The sequence below is a fragment of the Leuresthes tenuis genome, unplaced genomic scaffold, assembly GCF_036924035.1.
Source record: "Leuresthes tenuis unplaced genomic scaffold, fLeuTen1.0.hap1 SCAF_4, whole genome shotgun sequence".
NCBI classification, from domain to species: Eukaryota; Metazoa; Chordata; class Actinopteri; order Atheriniformes; family Atherinopsidae; genus Leuresthes; species Leuresthes tenuis.
In genome coordinates, this window is record NW_027325358.1 from 1,131,808 (window position 1) to 1,151,509 (window position 19,702).

Sequence of the window (19,702 nt, forward strand, 5' to 3'; positions counted from 1 at the left end):
GTCTCCTGTTCTTTGAACATGATAGATAGATAGATAGATAGATAGATAGATAGATAGATAGATAGATAGATAGATAGATAGATAGATAGATAGATAGATAGATAGATAGATAGATAGATAGATAGATAGATAGATAGATAGATAGATAGATAGATAGATAGATAGATAGATAGATAGATAGATAGATAGATAGATAGATAGATAGATAGATAGATAGATAGATAGATAGATAGATAGATAGATAGATAGATAGATAGATAGATAGATAGATAGATAGATAGATAGATAGATAGATAGATAGATAGATAGATAGATAGATAGATAGATAGATAGATAGATAGATAGATAGATAGATAGATAGATAGATAGATAGATAGATAGATAGATAGATAGATAGATAGATAGATAGATAGATAGATAGATAGATAGATAGATAGATAGATAGATAGATAGATAGATAGATAGATAGATAGATAGATAGATAGATAGATAGATAGATAGATAGATAGATAGATAGATAGATAGATAGATAGATAGATAGATAGATAGATAGATAGATAGATAGATAGATAGATAGATAGATAGATAGATAGATAGATAGATAGATAGATAGATAGATAGATAGATAGATAGATAGATAGATAGATAGATAGATAGATAGATAGATAGATAGATAGATAGATAGATAGATAGATAAGGGGTTGTGTTCCTTGTTCTGTGGGTCCAATGAGGACAAACCTGCTGTCAAACTGGATGAAGTGTCAGAGCCTGATTCTGATCCATGTTTGTTCAGGAGCAGTAAAATCTACAGCTGCTGCAGTAACTGCTGCTGTTCTCCTGCCTGTCATGTTCCTCTCTGTCTGTCTGTGGATCCGGTGAGCAGCTCTGTTACATTATTGTTCATTAAACTCATTCAGTCACGTTCAGAGTTCACATGTTCAGCTTTCGCTCATCATCAATTCTCCTGAGCAGAACAAAGAGGACCTCCAATGGATCATCTGAGCCTGAAGTGGGAGCAGACAGCAGGGAACAGGTGAGGACACTCGTATCATTGTGGTAGAAAACTTCCCTTTGCTTTGGACTCATGATTCTGTTGCAGAACTAAAACCTCTGTTCTGCCGTCCTTCTTTAACTTCCATGTGTTTTACCACCTGTGAAGCGTGTTGGTGGTCAGGGACGGCCGGAGGAGCAGGATGAGCCTCAGTATGCCAGCGTCCACTTCAGCAACAACCAGGCAGATCCTCTGTACTCCAACATCAGAGCAGCTCAGCCCCACAGACACTCAGAGGAAGTTACTGAGTACGCTGCTGTCAGGTTTCACAGTCCAGCCCCGCGGTGAGCAGCTCCTCACACTCCAACATCAGCATCACCCACACACACTGCTTTCTGCTCCTGCTCTGTTGACATTTTCATCATTCATGGGATTCAATGGGAATGACATCATTCACTGCTGTATCTGCACAGTCAGCTGATTTCTCTTTGTCTCCCTGAAGCAGAACTGAGGAAACCAGAGAGGATGCATCTGCGCCGTTGTACAGCACCATCAACAAAACCAGATGAACACAACAGGGATTTATCAGCTGATACTTTTACATCTTCTCTTTCTTTTTAAATGTCATGTGAGCTTAAATCTAACTGTTACATGTCATGCATCTGCTGTAATGTTCACAGAGAGATTTAAATCATTTCAGGATCTGTGTCTCTTTGACGTTCATGTGGAGCGTTTTACATCAAAACTCCAGCAGATGGAGCTCTTGCAGCTTTTGTTCTGGTATTTGTAAAGCAGCGGAACAACAAACCATCACTTTGGATCTGATCTGCTTTTATCTTCATGATATCGACAGTCATGCATCATCAGGTCCTTTCTAACATGTAAACCCGTTTCACCCCTCAGATGTATCACGGTTCTGTTATTACAGATGAAACCGAAACTCTGAAATCCTAAATTAAAAGCTCTTCCACTGCACCTCACCACTGTCCTGTAACCTGTGATGTTTGCAATCAGATGTCGTTGAGATGTATGCAGACACGTCTCGGTGTTATTCTTCTGCTTTTAGATCCAACTGCTGCGTCTGACACAGTGGAACATACTGTTTTACTCTCTGGTTTGGAGCAGTGGGTGGGTGCTGGGGTGGTTGGAGCGAACATTCTGTTAGATTTGGTGAATTAGCATCTTCCTCCCCTCTCGTGTGGGGTCCCCCAGGGCTGGGTTTTAGGTGCCCTCCTCTTCTCTCTATCTGCCCCCTCTTGGCTCAGCTCTGAGGCAACATGGTTTAATTCAGTGTTATGCAGATGACAGCCAGGTGTACGTGCCTCTTATAACTTTTGCTCAACTGCCTGGATGACATAAAAGCCTGGATGGCCATTAGCTTCCGAAAGGTTAATGAAAAAAGAGGGAAGTGATGGTTGACGGCACCACTGAGATCCCCCTGTTGGATCTGGGCAGCCTGACCCAGAATATCAGCCCAACTTTGACCAACCTGAGGGTTAAAGTGGGCACCGATCTTTAGCTTTACTGTCAGATCAAGCTTTTTCCATTTGAGGCAACTTGCCCAAAATAAAGCCATTTCTGTCCAGTCAGCATTTTGGGACAGTAATCCCAGCTGGGCTGGATGACTGTAATGCTCTTTATATTGGGGTTAGTGTTTCCTCCGTCACTCGGCTTCAAACGGTTCAGAATGCTGCCGCACGTCTTTTAACCGACACACCAAAGTATGAGCACATTTCCCCCATTTTAACTCCACTGGCTGCCCCAACATTTTAGGACTGTTTTTGAAGTCCTTTTATCTGCTTTTAAAGCTGTCTGTGGCCCCGCCCCACCCTGCCTCTCTGAGCTGCTTCGCCCTGATACACCCCCTCGTTCTCTCAGGTCAGCTGATCCGCTGCTCCTGAGAGCTCCAAAAACTAAACGTGAGCTCAGAGGCGGCCGAGCTTTCGCCGTGGTTGATCCAAAACTGTGTAACGAGCTGCCTTTGCTCATCAGACAGGCCTCCTCTGGGCTTGCTTTAAGTCTCTTCTTAAAACCATCTCTTCTCTTTGGCCTTTGACTCCATTTGAGTTGTTGACTTCCTTATTCTTATTTTATTGTGTATCTATTATGTCTTTTAGCACTTATTTTTATCTGCTTGTTATTACTTCTTGTTGTACTGATAAGGTCATCTGTCTATCTGTCATTCCCACCTGACGACCACACGGTCTCAGACCGTCTCTCTGACATATCAACATGGATGAAAGCCCATCACCTCCAACTTAACCTCCCAAAAACTGAACTGCTTATCTTCCCAGCCAAACCAACCATACACCACAGCATCTGCATCCAAACTGAATCCCTATCTCTTGCTCCATCAAAGGTTGCTAGAAACTTTGGTGTCATGATTGATGACCAACTAACCTTCAAAGATCACGTTACCTCGGTTGCTCGTTCGTGCCGCTTTGCATTACTAAACATAAGAAAGATCAGACCATACCTGACCCAACATGCCCCCCAGCTCCTGGTGCAGGCCATGGTCATCTCCCACCTTGACTCCTGCAACGCTCTCCTAACTGGTCTCCTAACTGGTCTCCTAACTGGTCTCCTAACTGGTTTCCTAACTGCTCTCCTAACTGGTCTCCTAACTGGATTCCTAACTGGATTCCTAACTGGTCTCCTAACTGGTTTCCTAACTGCTCTCCTAACTGGTCTCCTAACTGCTTTCCTAACTGGTTTCCTAACTGGTCTCCTAACTGGATTCCTAACTGGTCTCCTAACTGGTTTCCTAACTGCTCTCCTAACTGGTCTCCTAACTGGTTTCCTAACTGGTCTCCTAACTGGTTTCCTAACTGGTTTCCTAACTGCTCTCCTAACTGCTCTCCTAACTGGTCTCCTAACTGGTCTCCTAACTGGTTTCCTAACTGGTCTCCTAACTGGTCTCCTAACTGGTCTCCTAACTGCTCTCCTAACTGGTCTCCTAACTGGTTTCCTAACTGGTCTCCTAACTGGTCTCCTAACTGGTCTCCTAACTGGTTTCCTAACTGGTCTCCTAACTGGTCTCCTAACTGGTCTCCTAACTGGTTTCCTAACTGGTCTCCTAACTGGTCTCCTAACTGGTTTCCTAACTGGTCTCCAGCCTGTGAAACCTCTACAGATGGTCCAGAACGCGGCGGTGCGTCTGGTCTTGGATCAGCCTTAAAGAACACGTCCCCCCTCTGTTCATTGAGCTCCTCTGGCTGCCCTTAGCATCAGATCCAAGTCCCTGATGTTAGCTACAAAGAGCTTAATGGAACGGCTCCATCTACTTGGATGCTCTTGCAAAGGCTTCTGTCCCAACTGGGTCCCTCCGTTGGTCCCAGGATTGTCGTCTAGCAGCTCCTACACCACGCCTAAGACAATCCAAAGTCTGTTCATGTGTCGTCCCACGATGGTGGAATGAGCTACCGAGCGCTACCAGAACAGGGGCGTCCCTGTCTATCTTCAAGAAGCTCCTGAAAACCCAGCTCTTCAGAGAGCATCTCCTATCCCAGCACTTACCTTGTACTTCCCTCCCCCCTCTATCTCTGCACTTTATCTTTCTGCTCTTCCTTCTATGCCTGCACCCTATCTCTACTCTGTCCCCTCTGACAGAGTCGGACTCCTGGGTTCCTTCTATGGAGCTTATTGTTAGCTTTTTATAAAGCTGTTATATCTTCATTTGTAAGTCTCTTTGGATAAAAGCGTCTGATAAATACAGAAACAAGAACATCTCCTCGATGTCCAGCTGAAGTTACTGATGCATGGAAGCAGAACAGGCTGAGCTTCACTGACTGGGAAGTTTGAGTTAAAGCTGATTATTGTCAGCTGGAGCAGCAGCTTCACTTGGACTTTTCTTTCAGCTGAAACAAGATATTTCTCACATTCAAAAAGCAGGTAAAACCTTCCTGAACTTCATCTGCACCAAAATAACGTCACAGGAAAAGACTTTCAGCAATAAAATGTGAGCATAAAGCAGAGAAATGGAATGAAAGTTGGGCTGAACACTCAGTGATGGATGATGTTGCTTCATGGTCCTGGTTCAGTGTCTGAGATGTTTCTGGATCATCGGTTCCTTCAGTAGATTCTGACTCTTCAGAACTTCTTCAGAACCCCAGTTCAAAAGAGCAGAAATGTTCCTTTAATCAGCTCCAGCTCCGATAGCAGCAAAACAGCCGGTTTACTGTTTTTATTTTGGAAAGAGAAGAAGAAACGACGGGAGGAGGAGGATTTTTTTTTAACAGCACTTTATTTACACTTTGTATCAAAACATTTCACACAATTTACTTGATAATAAAAGGATCAATCAATCAGTTTAGAAAAGGTGCAAATTGCAGTTCTTTGTCAGCCACCTGCCATAAAATCCCCTCATGAGCCCAGTAATGTGTAGCTATGCTGCCGGTGACTCTGTGGAAGCAGAACTCCAGCCTCAGCCTGGCTTTAATGTTGTACCTCCACAGAGTCACAGCATCCAGGGTCCATCCTCCCTGCAGTCCGACTCTGCGTCCACCAGCTGCTCCAGACAGACGACCTTTGACCTGCACAGCGCCCCCGCCAGCCCAGGCACGGTGCTGCAACACACATCCAGCCTGGCACCACATATTAGAGGCTCCTTTAACAACCAGTACAGAGAGTCACGCTTCCTGCTCACTTCATGCTTCAACAGCGCCCGGATTTAAAAGCAGCATAAAAAGGAGGGAGCCCACTTACTTCTAGAGAATTTAGAAAAAGAGAAGAAGAAACGACTGGAAAAGGAGGAAAGAGAAGAAGAAACGACCGGAGGAGGAGGAAAGAGAAGAAGAAACGACCGGAGGAGGAGGAAAGAGAAGAAGAAACGACCGGAGGAGGAGGAAAGAGAAGAAGAAACGACGGGAGGAGGAGGAAAGAGAAGAAGAAACGACCGGAAGAGGAGGAAAGAGAAGAAGAAACAACCCGAGGAGGAGGAAAGAGAAGAAGAAACGACGGGAGGAGGAGGAAAGAGAAGAAGAAACGACGGGAGGAGGAGGAAAGAGAAGAAGAAACGACGGGAGGAGGAGGAAAGAGAAGAAGAAACGACCGGAAGAGGAGGAAAGAGAAGAAGAAACGACCCGAGGAGGAGGAAAGAGAAGAAGAAACGACCCGAGGAGGAGGAAAGAGAAGAAGAAACGACCCGAGGAGGAGGAAAGAGAAGAAGAAACGACCCAAGGAGGAGGAAAGAGAAGAAGAAACGACGGGAGGAGGAGGAAAGAGAAGAAGAAACGACGGGAGGAGGAGGAAAGAGAAGAAGAAACGACCGGAGGAGGAGGAAAGAGAAGAAGAAACGACCGGAGGAGGAGGAAAGAGAAGAAGAAACGACCGGAGGAGGAGGAAAGAGAAGAAGAAACGACCGGAGGAGGAGGAAAGAGAAGAAGAAACGACCGGAGGAGGAGGAAAGAGAAGAAGAAACGACCGGAGGAGGAGGAAAGAGAAGAAGAAACGACCCGAGGAGGAGGAAAGAGAAGAAGAAACGACCCGAGGAGGAGGAAAGAGAAGAAGAAACGACCCGAGGAGGAGGAAAGAGAAGAAGAAACGACCGGAGGAGGAGGAGGAAAGAGAAGAAGAAACGACCGGAGGAGGAGGAAAGAGAAGAAGAAACGACCGGAGGAGGAGGAAAGAGAAGAAGAAACGACCGGAGGAGGAGGAAAGAGAAGAAGAAACGACCGGAGGAGGAGGAAAGAGAAGAAGAAACGACCCGAGGAGGAGGAAAGAGAAGAAGAAACGACCCGAGGAGGAGGAAAGAGAAGAAGAAACGACCCGAGGAGGAGGAAAGAGAAGAAGAAACGACCCGAGGAGGAGGAAAGAGAAGAAGAAACGACCCGAGGAGGAGGAAAGAGAAGAAGAAACGACCGGAGGAGGAGGAAAGAGAAGAAGAAACGACCGGAGGAGGAGGAAAGAGAAGAAGAAACGACCGGAGGAGGAGGAAAGAGAAGAAGAAACGACCGGAGGAGGAGGAAAGAGAAGAAGAAACGACCCGAGGAGGAGGAAAGAGAAGAAGAAACGACCCGAGGAGGAGGAAAGAGAAGAAGAAACGACCGGAAGAGGAGGAAAGAGAAGAAGAAACGACCGGAGGAGGAGGAAAGAGAAGAAGAAACGACGGGAGGAGGAGGAAAGAGAAGAAGAAAAAACCGGAGGAGGAGGAAAGAGAAGAAGAAACAACCGGAGGAGGAGGAAAGAGAAGAAGAAACAACCGGAGGAGGAGGAAAGAGAAGAAGAAACGACGGGAGGAGGAGAAAAGAGAAGAAGAAACGACGGGAGGAGGAGGAAAGAGAAGAAGAAACGACCGGAAGAGGAGGAAAGAGAAGAAGAAACGACGGGAGGAGGAGGAAAGAGAAGAAGAAACGACGGGAGGAGGAAAGAGAAGAAGAAACGACGGGAGGAGGAGGAAAGAGAAGAAGAAACGACGGGAGGAGGAGGAAAGAGAAGAAGAAACGACGGGAGGAGGAGGAAAGAGAAGAAGAAACGACGGGAGGAGGAGGAAAGAGAAGAAGAAACGACGGGAGGAGGAGGAAAGAGAAGAAGAAACGACCGGAGGAGGAGGAAAGAGAAGAAGAAACGACCGGAGGAGGAGGAAAGAGAAGAAGAAACGACCCGAGGAGGAGGAAAGAGAAGAAGAAACGACCCGAGGAGGAGGAAAGAGAAGAAGAAACGGCCCGAGGAGGAAAGAGAAGAAATAACGACCCGAGGAGGAGGAAAGAGAAGAAGAAACGACCCGAGGAGGAGGAAAGAGAAGAAGAAACGACCCGAGGAGGAGGAAAGAGAAGAAGAAACGACCCGAGGAGGAGGAAAGAGAAGAAGAAACAACCCGAGGAGGAGGAAAGAGAAGAAGAAACGACGGGAGGAGGAGGAAAGAGAAGAAGAAACGACCGGAGGAGGAGGAAAGAGAAGAAGAAACAACCCGAGGAGGAGGAAAGAGAAGAAGAAACGACGGGAGGAGGAGGAAAGAGAAGAAGAAACGACCCGAGGAGGAAAGAGAAGAAGAAACGACCGGAGGAGGAGGAAAGAGAAGAAGAAACGACCCGAGGAGGAGGAAAGAGAAGAAGAAACAACCCGAGGAGGAGGAAAGAGAAGAAGAAACGACCCGAGGAGGAGGAAAGAGAAGAAGAAACGACGGGAGGAGGAGGAAAGAGAAGAAGAAACGACCCGAGGAAAGAGAAGAAGAAACGACGGGAGGAGGATTTTGATTTTTAACAGCACTTTATTTACACTTTGTCAAAACACATTTCACAATTTACTCAACAATAAAAAAGGATCAATAAATTATCTCAGAAAATGTGCAAATTGTAGTTCGTTTTCAGCCACCTGGCATAAAATCTCTTCATGAGCCCAGTGGTGTGCAAATTCTGCAATGTTGCCGGTGACTCTGTGGAAGCAAAACTCCAGCCTCAGCCTGGCTTTAATGTTGTACCTCCACAGAGTCACAGCATCCAGGGTCGATCCTCCCTGCAGTTTGTCCCTGCGGGTCAGATAAATGGACAGTTTGGCTTCACCTACGAGAAAGTTTAAAAGTTGACATTTTTGTTTCTCAGTCTTTTTGTAGCTGACACCACAAATAAAACCAGGGACAGTAAAAGTAGCACCAAACAGGTTAAAAACACGAGTTAAAACGATAAAAAACTCTGCTAACCTAGTGCACTCGGTAAAAACATGAAAAATGTTCTCAGGCAAACCACAGAAAGGGCACTCGTTTAAAACACTGTGAGTAAAAACAGATAAATAAGCATTCGTGGCTATGGCACCATGTAAAATCCTCCACTGGAGATCTCCAGTCCTCTTTTTTATAGGAGGTTTATATAGAGTTCTCCATTGTGGGCTCAGTCCACTCAGCCTGTCTGTCCACACACTTTCAGCTCTATTGCACAGTTTTTTCTTGTGGAAGTTCTTCACACAGTTCATGTAGAACGTCTTTTTATCAGCCTTGTGCAGGCTTAGTTTGTCCCCTCCGCAGACTTTTAGCATCGGGCCGCTGAGCTCTGTAAATGTTGGTTCCAGCTCTATCTCTGGGTACTGGTCTGTGGCGTCGGGTTCGGCCTCTCCTCTGCCGTACCTGAGGAGGAGGTCTCTCTCTTTCTCCGTCAGCCTCTTCCTCCAGAGCTCCAGGCTCCTCTCCATCAGGCGGACAGAGCGCACCCCCAGAGCAGAGCCCAGCGCCCGGCTGCCAGTCAGTGCAGGTCCTGCCGCAGTCACCAGTTGTTCCAGACAGACGACCTTTGACCTGCACAGCGCCCCCGCCAGCCCAGGCACGGTGCTGCAACACACATCCAGCCTGGCACCACATATTAGAGGCTCCTTTAACAACCAGTACAGAGAGTCACGCTTCCTGCTCACTTCATGCTTCAACAGCGCCCGGATTTAAAAGCAGCATAAAAAGGAGGGAGCCCACTTACTTTTAGAGAATTTAGAAAAAGAGAAGAAGAAACGACGGGAGGATGAGGAAAGAGAAGAAGAAACGACCGGAGGAGGAGGAAAGAGAAGAAGAAACGACCGGAGGAGGAAAGAGAAGAAGAAACGACCCGAGGAGGAGGAAAGAGAAGAAGAAACGACCGGAAGAGGAGGAAAGAGAAGAAGAAACGACCGGAAGAGGAGGAAAGAGAAGAAGAAACGACCCGAGGAGGAAAGAGAAGAAGTAACGACCCGAGGAGGAGGAAAGAGAAGAAGAAACGACCGGAAGAGGAGGAAAGAGAAGAAGAAACGACGGGAGGAGGAGGAAAGAGAAGAAGAAACGACCGGAGGAGGAGGAAAGAGAAGAAGAAACGACCGGAGGAAGAGGAAAGAGAAGAAGAAACGGCCCGAGGGGAGGAAAGAGAAGAAGAAACGACCCGAGGAGGAGGAAAGAGAAGAAGAAACGACCCGAGGAGGAGGAAAGAGAAGAAGAAACGACGGGAGGAGGAGGAAAGAGAAGAAGAAACGACGGGAGGAGGAGGAAAGAGAAGAAGAAACGACCGGAAGAGGGGGAAAGAGAAGAAGAAACGACCCGAGGAGGAGGAAAGAGAAGAAGAAACGACCCGAGGAGGAGGAAAGAGAAGAAGAAACGACCCAAGGGGAGGAAAGAGAAGAAGAAACGACCCGAGGAGGAGGAAAGAGAAGAAGAAACGACCGGAGGAAGAGGAAAGAGAAGAAGAAACGGCCCGAGGGGAGGAAAGAGAAGAAGAAACGACCCGAGGAGGAGGAAAGAGAAGAAGAAACGACCCGAGGAGGAGGAAAGAGAAGAAGAAACGACCCGAGGAGGAGGAAAGAGAAGAAGAAACGACGGGAGGAGGAGGAAAGAGAAGAAGAAACGACGGGAGGAGGAGGAAAGAGAAGAAGAAACGACCCGAGGAGGAGGAGGAAAGAGAAGAAGAAACGACCGGAGGAGGAGGAGGAAAGAGAAGAAGAAACGACCGGAGGAGGAGGAGGAAAGAGAAGAAGAAACGACCGGAGGAGGAGGAGGAAAGAGAAGAAGAAACGACCAGAGGAGGAGGAGGAAAGAGAAGAAGAAACGACCGGAGGAGGAGGAGGAAAGAGAAGAAGAAACGACCGGAGGAGGAGGAAAGAGAAGAAGAAACGACCGGAGGAGGAGGAAAGAGAAGAAGAAACGACCCGAGGAGGAGGAGGAAAGAGAAGAAGAAACGACCGGAGGAGGAGGAAAGAGAAGAAGAAACGACCGGAGGAGGAGGAAAGAGAAGAAGAAACGACCGGAGGAGGAGGAAAGAGAAGAAGAAACGACCCGAGGAGGAGGAAAGAGAAGAAGAAACGACCCGAGGAGGAGGAAAGAGAAGAAGAAACGACCGGAGGAGGAGGAAAGAGAAGAAGAAACGACCCGTGCATGAGGAAAGAGAAGAAGAAACGACGGGAGGAGGAGGAGGAAAGAGAAGAAGAAACGACCGGAGGAGGAGGAAAGAGAAGAAGAAACGACCGGAGGAGGAGGAGGAAAGAGAAGAAGAAACGACCAGAGGAGGAGGAAAGAGAAGAAGAAACGACCGGAGGAGGAGGAGGAAAGAGAAGAAGAAACGACCCGAGGAGGAGGAGGAAAGAGAAGAAGAAACGACCAGAGGAGGAGGAAAGAGAAGAAGAAACGACCGGAGGAGGAGGAGGAAAGAGAAGAAGAAACGACCCGAGGAGGAGGAGGAAAGAGAAGAAGAAACGACCCGAGGGGAGGAGGAAAGAGAAGAAGAAACGACCCGAGGGGAGGAGGAAAGAGAAGAAGAAACGACCGGAGGAGGAGGAAAGAGAAGAAACAATCGGAGGAGGAGGAAAGAGAAGAAGAAACGACCCGAGGAGAAGTGACAGACACAACTTTCAGCGTCACCCTCTCATCTAAAAAGAGAAGAAGACATCATTCTGCCATCTTTTAGCTGCTGTTGGGCTCATTGCTGAAGTTATTAACCGTTGCTTTCTTCTTCTGACGTCTGCAAACAGACAAGAAAACAAGAAGCCAGCAGGAAGTGTGAAGCCTCGCATTCAAACAGGCAAGAAATCATCAGTCACCTGCAGCTCTTCTCACAATTATTCATTTATTTCCGGACCAGGAAAAACCCGCTGAAGTTACATTCACTGGGAGATGCGTGTGTTCACAGCTCAAAAAGCAATAAAACCAGACTGAGAAATCATAAATGCATAGATACATAAATATTTATCCGGTTAAACCTCGAATGTTCAGTCCAAATTAATATCAAGCAGCTCGTGCAGTTAAACCTGAACAACTGTGTAGAGTTCTGCATCAAAGTTCTCCAAGCACACCTCCACCCAGCCATTAAAACACTTCCAGATAAATGCAGGATTAAAGAGAAAAGAACTGCTGAGCCCTCAGTTATTCACAACTCACCACTTCTCCGGATCTACGAGTGACGATGGATCATTAACACAGAGGAAAACTAAAGCTTCAGAGGAAATGTTCAAATGTTTGCTCGAACCCCCCCACAGCTGTCGGCTGACGTCACACACCTGAACGTCAACGACGCCGCTCCAGTTTGAAAAGCACTGCTGCTGTGCGTGATTGGCTGAGAGCAGTCATGTGACCGGAGGTGACGTTCCAACAACCGGATGTAATGCAAGATTTCATAATAAAAGCACGTTTAATAAGCGGCGTTACATTAGTCCAGAACGATGCAGGCAGTCATAAAAACAGGTCCAAAGCAGCTAAATCCAACATATTTAAAACGAACTAAAACAGCAGCAGCTCTCCTTCCACACAGTTCCTAAAACCAGCTTTAAATCTTTTTAACAGATTATCAACACGAACATTAAAGCTGATCATCAAGACATGTGCTGAGATATTAAAAGAAGGGACTCGTTCTGTACAGACAGCATCTAACACCACAGCAGCAGAACCAGCTGATTTAAGGTGGAAGTCAGTAAAAGGCATCAATTTGGTCTTTTTTCACTTTAGGAGCAATTTTAGTTTTAGTTTTAGCAATTTACAGTAATCTGTACTAACAGAACCGTGATACATCTGAGGGCTGAAACGGGTTTACATGTTAGAAAGGACCTGATGATGCATGACTGTCGATATCATGAAGATAAAAGCAGATCAGATCCAAAGTGATGGTTTGTTGTTCCGCTGCTTTACAAATACCAGAATAAAAGCTGCGACAGCTCCATCTGCTGGAGTTTTGATGTAAAACGCTCCACATGAACGTCAAAGAGACACAGATCCTGAAATGATTTAAATCTCTCTGTGAACATTACAGCAGATGCATGACATGTAACAGTTAGATTTAAGCTCACATGACATTTAAAAAGAAAGAGAAGATGTAAAAGTATCAGCTGATAAATCCCTGTTGTGTTCATCTGGTTTTGTTGATGGTGCTGTACAACGGCGCAGATGCATCCTCTCTGGTTTCCTCAGTTCTGCTTCAGGGAGACAAAGAGAAATCAGCTGACTGTGCAGATACAGCAGTGAATGATGTCATTCCCATTGAATCCCATGAATGATGAAAATGTCAACAGAGCAGGAGCAGAAAGCAGTGTGTGTGGGTGATGCTGGTGTTGGAGTGTGAGGAGCTGCTCACCGCGGGGCTGGACTGTGAAACCTGACAGCAGCGTACTCAGTAACTTCCTCTGAGTGTCTGTGGGGCTGAGCTGCTCTGATGTTGGAGTACAGAGGATCTGCCTGGTTGTTGCTGAAGTGGACGCTGGCATACTGAGGCTCATCCTGCTCCTCCGGCCGTCCCTGACCACCAACACGCTTCACAGGTGGTAAAACACATGGAAGTTAAAGAAGGACGGCAGAACAGAGGTTTTAGTTCTGCAACAGAATCATGAGTCCAAAGCAAAAGGACGTTTTCTACCACAATGATACGAGTGTCCTCACCTGTTCCCTGCTGTCTGCTCCCACTTCAGGCTCAGATGATCCATTGGAGGTCCTCTTTGTTCTGCTCAGGAGAATTGATGATGAGCGAAAGCTGAACATGTGAACTCTGAACGTGACTGAATGACTTTAATGAACAATAATGTAACAGAGCTGCTCACCGGATCCACAGACAGACAGAGAGGAACATGACAGGCAGGAGAACAGCAGCAGTTACTGCAGCAGCTGTAGATTTTACTGCTCCTGAACAAACATGGATCAGAATCAGGCTCTGACACTTCATCCAGTTTGACAGCAGGTTTGTCCTCATTGGACCCACAGAACAAGGAACACAACCCCTTATCTATCTATCTATCTATCTATCTATCTATCTATCTATCTATCTATCTATCTATCTATCTATCTATCTATCTATTATTATGTTCAAAGAACAGGAGACCTCTAGTGGTCATGAGAGCAACTGCATGTGAAAAATGGCGTTGATGATCCTGAAGGATGCCTCGTAAAAAGAATGTATTTTAGCCCTAAATATGATTGTTTTCTGACCCAAACAAAGTCATGTTGCTGCCTGAAGCCAACCAGGAAACAATAAAAGTGTTCTAGTGAAGAAATGTTGTGTTATTATCTGGAACCAATCTGCTGGACAGATGCTGGACTTCTATCCACTTTGATTTTTTTTTTCAGATATGAAAATCAAACATGATGAACTTCTACTTATTTACAGCATATTTACAGTTATGGTACAATGTCAACATTATGAAAAGATGATCTGGAAGGAGGTCGTGCAACTTCTAGGTGCTGTGAAGCAAAAACGACCCGAGTCACATGACCTCGTTACAGCCAATCAGTCATTAAAACCACATGAAATATTAACTGAATATAAAAGATCACCTGGAACAACCGTCAGAGCAACTGTGGAGCGCTGACTTCCTCTCGTGTTCTGAGCTTCACAGGAATAATTTCCACTGTGTTCAGGTCTGACGTCAGTGATGGTGAAGTTCTGTCCTGAAGCTTTTGGTGACTCTTCCTCCTCCTTGTACCAGGTGTACTGAGCTGCTGGGTTAGCATCACTGCTGCAGGTCAGAGTCACTGAACTGCCCTCCTCTACCTCAGAGGGCCTCACTGACACAGAGGGAAGCTTTGGAGCATCTGCAGGAGAACATGTATGCAGAAACACATCATTGAAATTATTAGAAATGTTCTAAATTATTGGAGGAAACTCTTCTTTCACAAAAACAAAACAGCCTCATGTGACTTACACTGAACATTTAAGGAGAGAGACGAGTTGATCCGTCCAAACTGATTCTCACACTCGCAGTAGTAGATCCCTTTATCCTCAGAGCTGATGGAGGGGAAATTGTAGGTTCCTCCTGCTCCATGAAGCGGTGTTCGATCCTCCTTGTACCAGGTGTACTGAGCTGCTGGGTTAGCATCACTGCTGCAGGTCAGAGTCACTGAACTGCCCTCCTCTACCTCAGAGGGCCTCACTGACACAGAGGGAAGCTTTGGAGCATCTGCAGGAGAAAACATGAAATGTTCATTAGAAGATGATGTGTATGTTAAACTGTGATATGATCTGGATGTGGTTCAGTGAATGCACTGGACGCTCCTTTCCAGTCTCTTCCTGATGCTCAGAGAGCTGCAAAAGTCCACACTGTGTGTTTAACATGAGTAAAGTTTGGGCTAAATGAACAGTGAAGGAGAGCAGAAATCAAATCCCAGACAAGCTTGGATTAACGTGTGCTCATGTTTGTTGGGTCATGTGTAACTTTGAGGTGGTTTTCAGGATCACTGATGGTTTGAATCTCCTGAACGTATCTCTGGGAGCCGACTGGGAATAAAACTTCCTCTTTAAGCTGCTCAGTGAACTCCAGCAGCAGAATGTCCGTGTTAAACAGACAGAGCTGAAGGAAACATGTTCATGAATCTCATTTCTTTTACTCACATTTCACATCAATAAAGGAGGAGGCTGACCACTTCCCCAGCTTGTTTTCAGCTAAACAGTAATACTGTCCAGAGTCAGAGGACTGGATGGAGCTGAAGAAGAGCTGTGAGTCTTCACTGGGACGTTTAGAACCATCTTTGTACCAGGTGTACTGAGCTGCTGGGTTAGCATCACTGCTGCAGGTCAGAGTCACTGAACTGCCCTCCTCTACCTCAGAGGGCCTCACTGACACAGAGGGAAGCTTTGGAGCATCTGCAGGAGAACATGTATGCAGAAACACATCATTGAAATTATTAGAAATGTTCTAAATTATTGGAGGAAACTCTTCTTTCACAAAAACAAAACAGCCTCATGTGACTTACACTGAACATTTAAGGAGAGAGACGAGTTGATCCGTCCAAACTGATTCTCACACTCGCAGTAGTAGATCCCTTTATCCTCAGAGCTGATGGAGGGGAAATTGTAGGTTCCTCCTGCTCCATGAAGCGGTGTTCGATCCTCCTTGTACCAGGTGTACTGAGCTGCTGGGTTAGCATCACTGCTGCAGGTCAGAGTCACTGAACTGCCCTCCTCTACCTCAGAGGGCCTCACTGACACAGAGGGAAGCTTTGGAGCATCTGCAGGAGAAAACATGAAATGTTCATTAGAAGATGATGTGTATGTTTGGGTGCAGTGTGAGTTGAGTTGCAGCCGAAGGCGGAGACCTTGGCAGTCTGATACTCGGCTACTGAAGCTGGCTCTTGGGACGTGGAACGTCACCTTTCTGTTGGGGAAGGAGCCTAAGCTGGTGAGAGGTTCCGGCTAGATATAGTTGGATTCACCTTGACACAAAGCTTGGGCTCCAGAACCAGTCTCCTTGAGAGGGGTTGGAGTCTCTTTGACTCTGGAGTTGGCCGTGGTGAGAGGCGCAGGGTGTGGGCATACTCATGCCCCCCAGCTGTGTGCCCGCACATTAGGGTTTACCCCGGTGGATGAGAAGGTAGCCTCCCTCCACATTCGGGTGGGGGGACGGGCCCTAAAAGCTGTTTGTGCTCATGCACCAAACAGCAGTTTAGAGTACCCGCCCTTTTTGGAGTCCCAGGAGAGTGAGACCCCCTCATTCTGCTTGGGGTCTTCAGTACTCACCTGGGCAAGACCTGGAAGGGCGTGATTGGGAGGAACGGCCCTCTCAATCTGAATCAGAGTGGTGTTCAGTTGTTGGACTTCTGTGCTCATCATGGACTGTCCATAACGTTCAACCATGTCCCGGGGGAGGTGGGGGACATTGAGTCCGAATGGGCCATGTTCCGTGCCTCCATTGTTAAGACGGCTGACCGGAGCTGTGGCCGTAAGGTGCTCCGGGAGTATGGAGTGTCGGATCCCTTTATAGGGGCTGCTCGGTCTGTATGGCCGGTGTCAGAGTTTGGTCCGCATTGCCGGCAGTAAGTCGGACGTGTTTCCGGTGAGAGTTGGACTCCGTCAGGGCTGCCCTTTGTCACCAATTCTGTTCATAATTTCTATGGACAGAATTACCAGGTACAGCCAGGGCGCTGAGGGACCCCTTAACGGTTTGGTGACCTCAGAATCGGGTCTCTGCTTTTGCAGATGATGTGGTTCTGTTAGCGTCGTCAGGCCACGATCTTCAGCTCTCACTCCAAATCCAAGACCATGGTCCTCAGCCAGAAAAGGTGCCCTCTCCGGGTTGGGAATGAGATCCTGCCCCAAGTGGAGGAGTTCAAGTATCTCGGGTTCTTGTTCACAGTGAGGGATGAATGGAGCGGGAGATTGACAGGCGGATCAGTGCGGTGTTAGCAGTGATGCAGGCTCTGCATCGGCCTCTCCTGGTGAAGAAGGAGCTGAGCCAGAAGGCGAAGCTCTCTATTTACTGGTCAATCTGCATTCCTACCCTCACCTCTGGTGACGAGCTGTGGGCAGTGACCGAAAGAATGAGATCGTGGATACAAGCGGCCGAAGACACAGGGTCACTTGGTCATCTGGGAGGGGCTCGGAGTAGAACCGCTGCTCCTCCGCATTGAAAGGAGTCAGATGAGGAGACATCTGGTTAGGATGCCTCCTGGACGCCTCCCTGGGGAGGTGTTCTGGGCCCGACTCACTGGGAGGAGACCCGGGGAGACCCTCTGGGAGCCGACTGGGAATAAAACTTCCTCTTTAAGCTGCTCAGTGAACTCCAGCAGCAGAATGTCCGTGTTAAACAGACAGAGCTGAAGGAAACATGTTCATGAATCTCATTTCTTTTACTCACATTTCACATCAATAAAGGAGGAGGCAGACCACTTCCCCAGCTTGTTTTCAGCTAAACAGTCATACTGTCCAGAGTCAGAGGACTGGATGGAGCTGAAGAAGAGCTGTGAGTCTTCACTGAGACGTTTAGAACCATCTTTGTACCAGGTGTACTGAGCTGCTGGGTTAGCATCACTGCTGCAGGTCAGAGTCACTGAACTGCCCTCCTCTACCTCAGAGGGCCTCACTGACACAGAGGGAAGCTTTGGAGCATCTGCAGGAGAAAACATGAACACATTTAATATCTAACAACATGGTTTTAGAAGTTTTTTTATGTCTGTAGAAGCATCTGAAACCTTAAAGGTGTTTTTCTGTGTTGTTGCTGGTTTGAATCTGTCATGTTTTATGTTTTGATTCATGTCTTGTCATTTCCTGTTTTATTTTGAAATACTAACTTCCCTCTCGTTTCAGGTATCTTGCCTTTCCTCCTGTGTCAAGCGTCTGATCAAGTGTTTCCACCTGTTCCCCATGGCTCCTCATGTGTTCAAATCGTCTCCCTTGTCTTGTGTCGTAAGTTCTTCAATGAATATCGAGTCCTTGAGCCTGTAGTTGAGCGATCCTCCTACAGAACTATCTTTGTTTTGTCATTTATTCCGTGGTCATAGTTTTTAGTTTATAGAGATCTTTGCGCCTCCGTTAAAGGAGAGCCTAGTATTAAGTTTATTTGTAATCGTTCCTGGAGTGGAGAGAGTTTTTGGTTTTGATAAATTTTCATAGCTGCACCATCCTCAAATATAGTTACTGAGTTACTTCAGGTTTTTGCAGCCTCTTGCTTTGGCTCTGTTCTGGACCACCAGTGGTTTATATCAATAAACAATCTTACTCTGAAAGTACATCTGTGTTCTACCGTGACAGAATCTCCTGAACATCCAGACATGTTTGACATCCAGTTCTGAGTAAAAGTGTCTCTTCTTAAATCAGCAGCTGTGTAACTACAAGTTAAGCTGCAGGACAATATGTTAAAGGCTCATCTAGATGGTGAAATGTTGGTGGAAGACTGTTGAGTGAACTCACACACTGATGGAGAGGGACACTCCTCGTATCCTTTTACAGCACAGGAAACTCTGTCTCCAGAACGAAATGAGGCTGAAATAGAAGAAGATGTTCCTCTCAGAGTTATCCGCTCATTCTTGGTCCAGACATAGGAACGATGATCAGACAGACGACTGCTTTGACATTGCAGCTCTGCCTGGATATAACCCCGTTTGTTCTCTGCTCTGATCACCTGCACCTGGAGAGCTGAACACATGAAGAAACAACAGAAATGTCATTTATGTTCTTACATACATGCAAAAAGCATCTGGAGCCAAATCATGATTCAGAGAAAATGTTACCTGTGACAGACAGAAAGACTCCAGGTGAACCAGTAAATCTTCCTCCTTCTTGGTTTGTTATGAATCTGAAGCTGTACTGAGCTGAGTCGCTCTCTCTCAGGTCTGTGATTCTCAGAGAGCAGACTTTCCATTCAAAGAGATACTGAACACGACCTCTGTAGTCTGAGTCTGTCCTCAGATCCACAGGAGCTTCATCACCACCTTCTCTGAACCAGAATCTTTCTGTAACTTCAGTAACTTGATCATTTATCCTGTATGGATGTGTGTAGGTGCAGCTGATTTCCACTGCTGATCCTTTCACAGCACAGATCTGTGTACGACTGTAAGTCACTCCCCAGCCCTTCTGACCCTGAACCGCTGTAACACAGAGCACATCAGAGACCACAGTCAGAATGAACAGCCTCAGTTAACCAAACACAAAGTGGTCCCTCAGTTCTACAGGGTCAGAGTGATGAAGACTGGAAGATGAATTGTGGCGCTTGGGATCGGGTCCCTGGAGGTCTGCCAGTATGGACCCAGCAGTTCTAGAGGAGCTTCAGAGCCGACTCGCCGCCCTGCAGAAATGCTTCACAGAGGGCGGCGACATGTTCGACCAGTGGTGGCTGTCGGGTCAGGTCCTGGAGGTATTCCGGTGGGGACTCGGTCCGGGGACAACCGCAATCCAGGCTGCCTGGGAGGGCGTGAGAGCCATCCACCCCGAGGCACTCGTGGATGTGTTCGGCGTGGATTCGGCCCAAGTGTTGCACGCTCTCCGCGGGACTCTCATGTCTCCCTTTGCCTCCCCAGCTCCCTCTCCTGACTTCACCATCTCGGCACAGCCCGCTGACATCGTCGTTCCTCCGGTTTCATCCACG

The 19,702-nt window shown here is 47.0% G+C and overlaps 2 protein-coding genes across 2 annotated transcripts; both read right to left on the minus strand.

The window, feature by feature from the left end:
• Window positions 1-12,445: 12,445 nt before the first annotated feature.
• On the minus strand, window positions 12,446-15,002 carry LOC140304928 (cell adhesion molecule CEACAM6-like). Its single transcript, XM_072383723.1, has 6 exons — window positions 14,549-15,002; window positions 14,181-14,438; window positions 13,451-13,532; window positions 13,293-13,353; window positions 12,991-13,166; window positions 12,446-12,829 (listed from the first exon to the last, which is right to left on the minus strand). The coding sequence occupies exons 1-6, from the start codon at window positions 14,817-14,819 to the stop codon at window positions 12,766-12,768; spliced, it is 912 nt and encodes a 303-aa protein (XP_072239824.1). The 5' UTR covers window positions 14,820-15,002; the 3' UTR covers window positions 12,446-12,765.
• Window positions 15,003-15,226: 224 nt separating this feature from the next.
• On the minus strand, window positions 15,227-19,434 carry LOC140305175 (B-cell receptor CD22-like). The gene is made up of 6 exons (XM_072383930.1): window positions 19,391-19,434; window positions 18,849-19,249; window positions 18,529-18,753; window positions 17,477-17,728; window positions 15,597-15,851; window positions 15,227-15,486 (listed from the first exon to the last, which is right to left on the minus strand). The coding sequence occupies exons 1-6, from the start codon at window positions 19,432-19,434 to the stop codon at window positions 15,227-15,229; spliced, it is 1,437 nt and encodes a 478-aa protein (XP_072240031.1).
• Window positions 19,435-19,702: the final 268 nt, after the last annotated feature.

Bases quoted from the DNA above. Each gene is read 5' to 3' on its own strand.
- LOC140304928 (XM_072383723.1), bottom strand. From the start codon at position 14,819: ATGTTTTCTCCTGCAGATGCTCCAAAGCTTCCCTCTGTGTCAGTGAGG. The intron at 14,439-14,548 runs GTAAGTCACATG...GTTCTCCTGCAG, and splicing joins TCTCTCCTTAAATGTTCAGT to ATGCTCCAAAGCTTCCCTCT. The intron at 13,533-14,180 runs GTGATCTTTTAT...ATGTTTGTTCAG, and splicing joins TGCTCTGACGGTTGTTCCAG to GAGCAGTAAAATCTACAGCT.
- LOC140305175 (XM_072383930.1), bottom strand. From the start codon at position 19,434: ATGTCGCCGCCCTCTGTGAAGCATTTCTGCAGGGCGGCGAGTCG. The intron at 17,729-18,528 runs GTGAGTTCACTC...TTTCTCCTGCAG, and splicing joins GTGTCCCTCTCCATCAGTGT to ATGCTCCAAAGCTTCCCTCT. The intron at 15,852-17,476 runs GTGAGTAAAAGA...TTTCTCCTGCAG, and splicing joins CTCCTTTATTGATGTGAAAT to ATGCTCCAAAGCTTCCCTCT.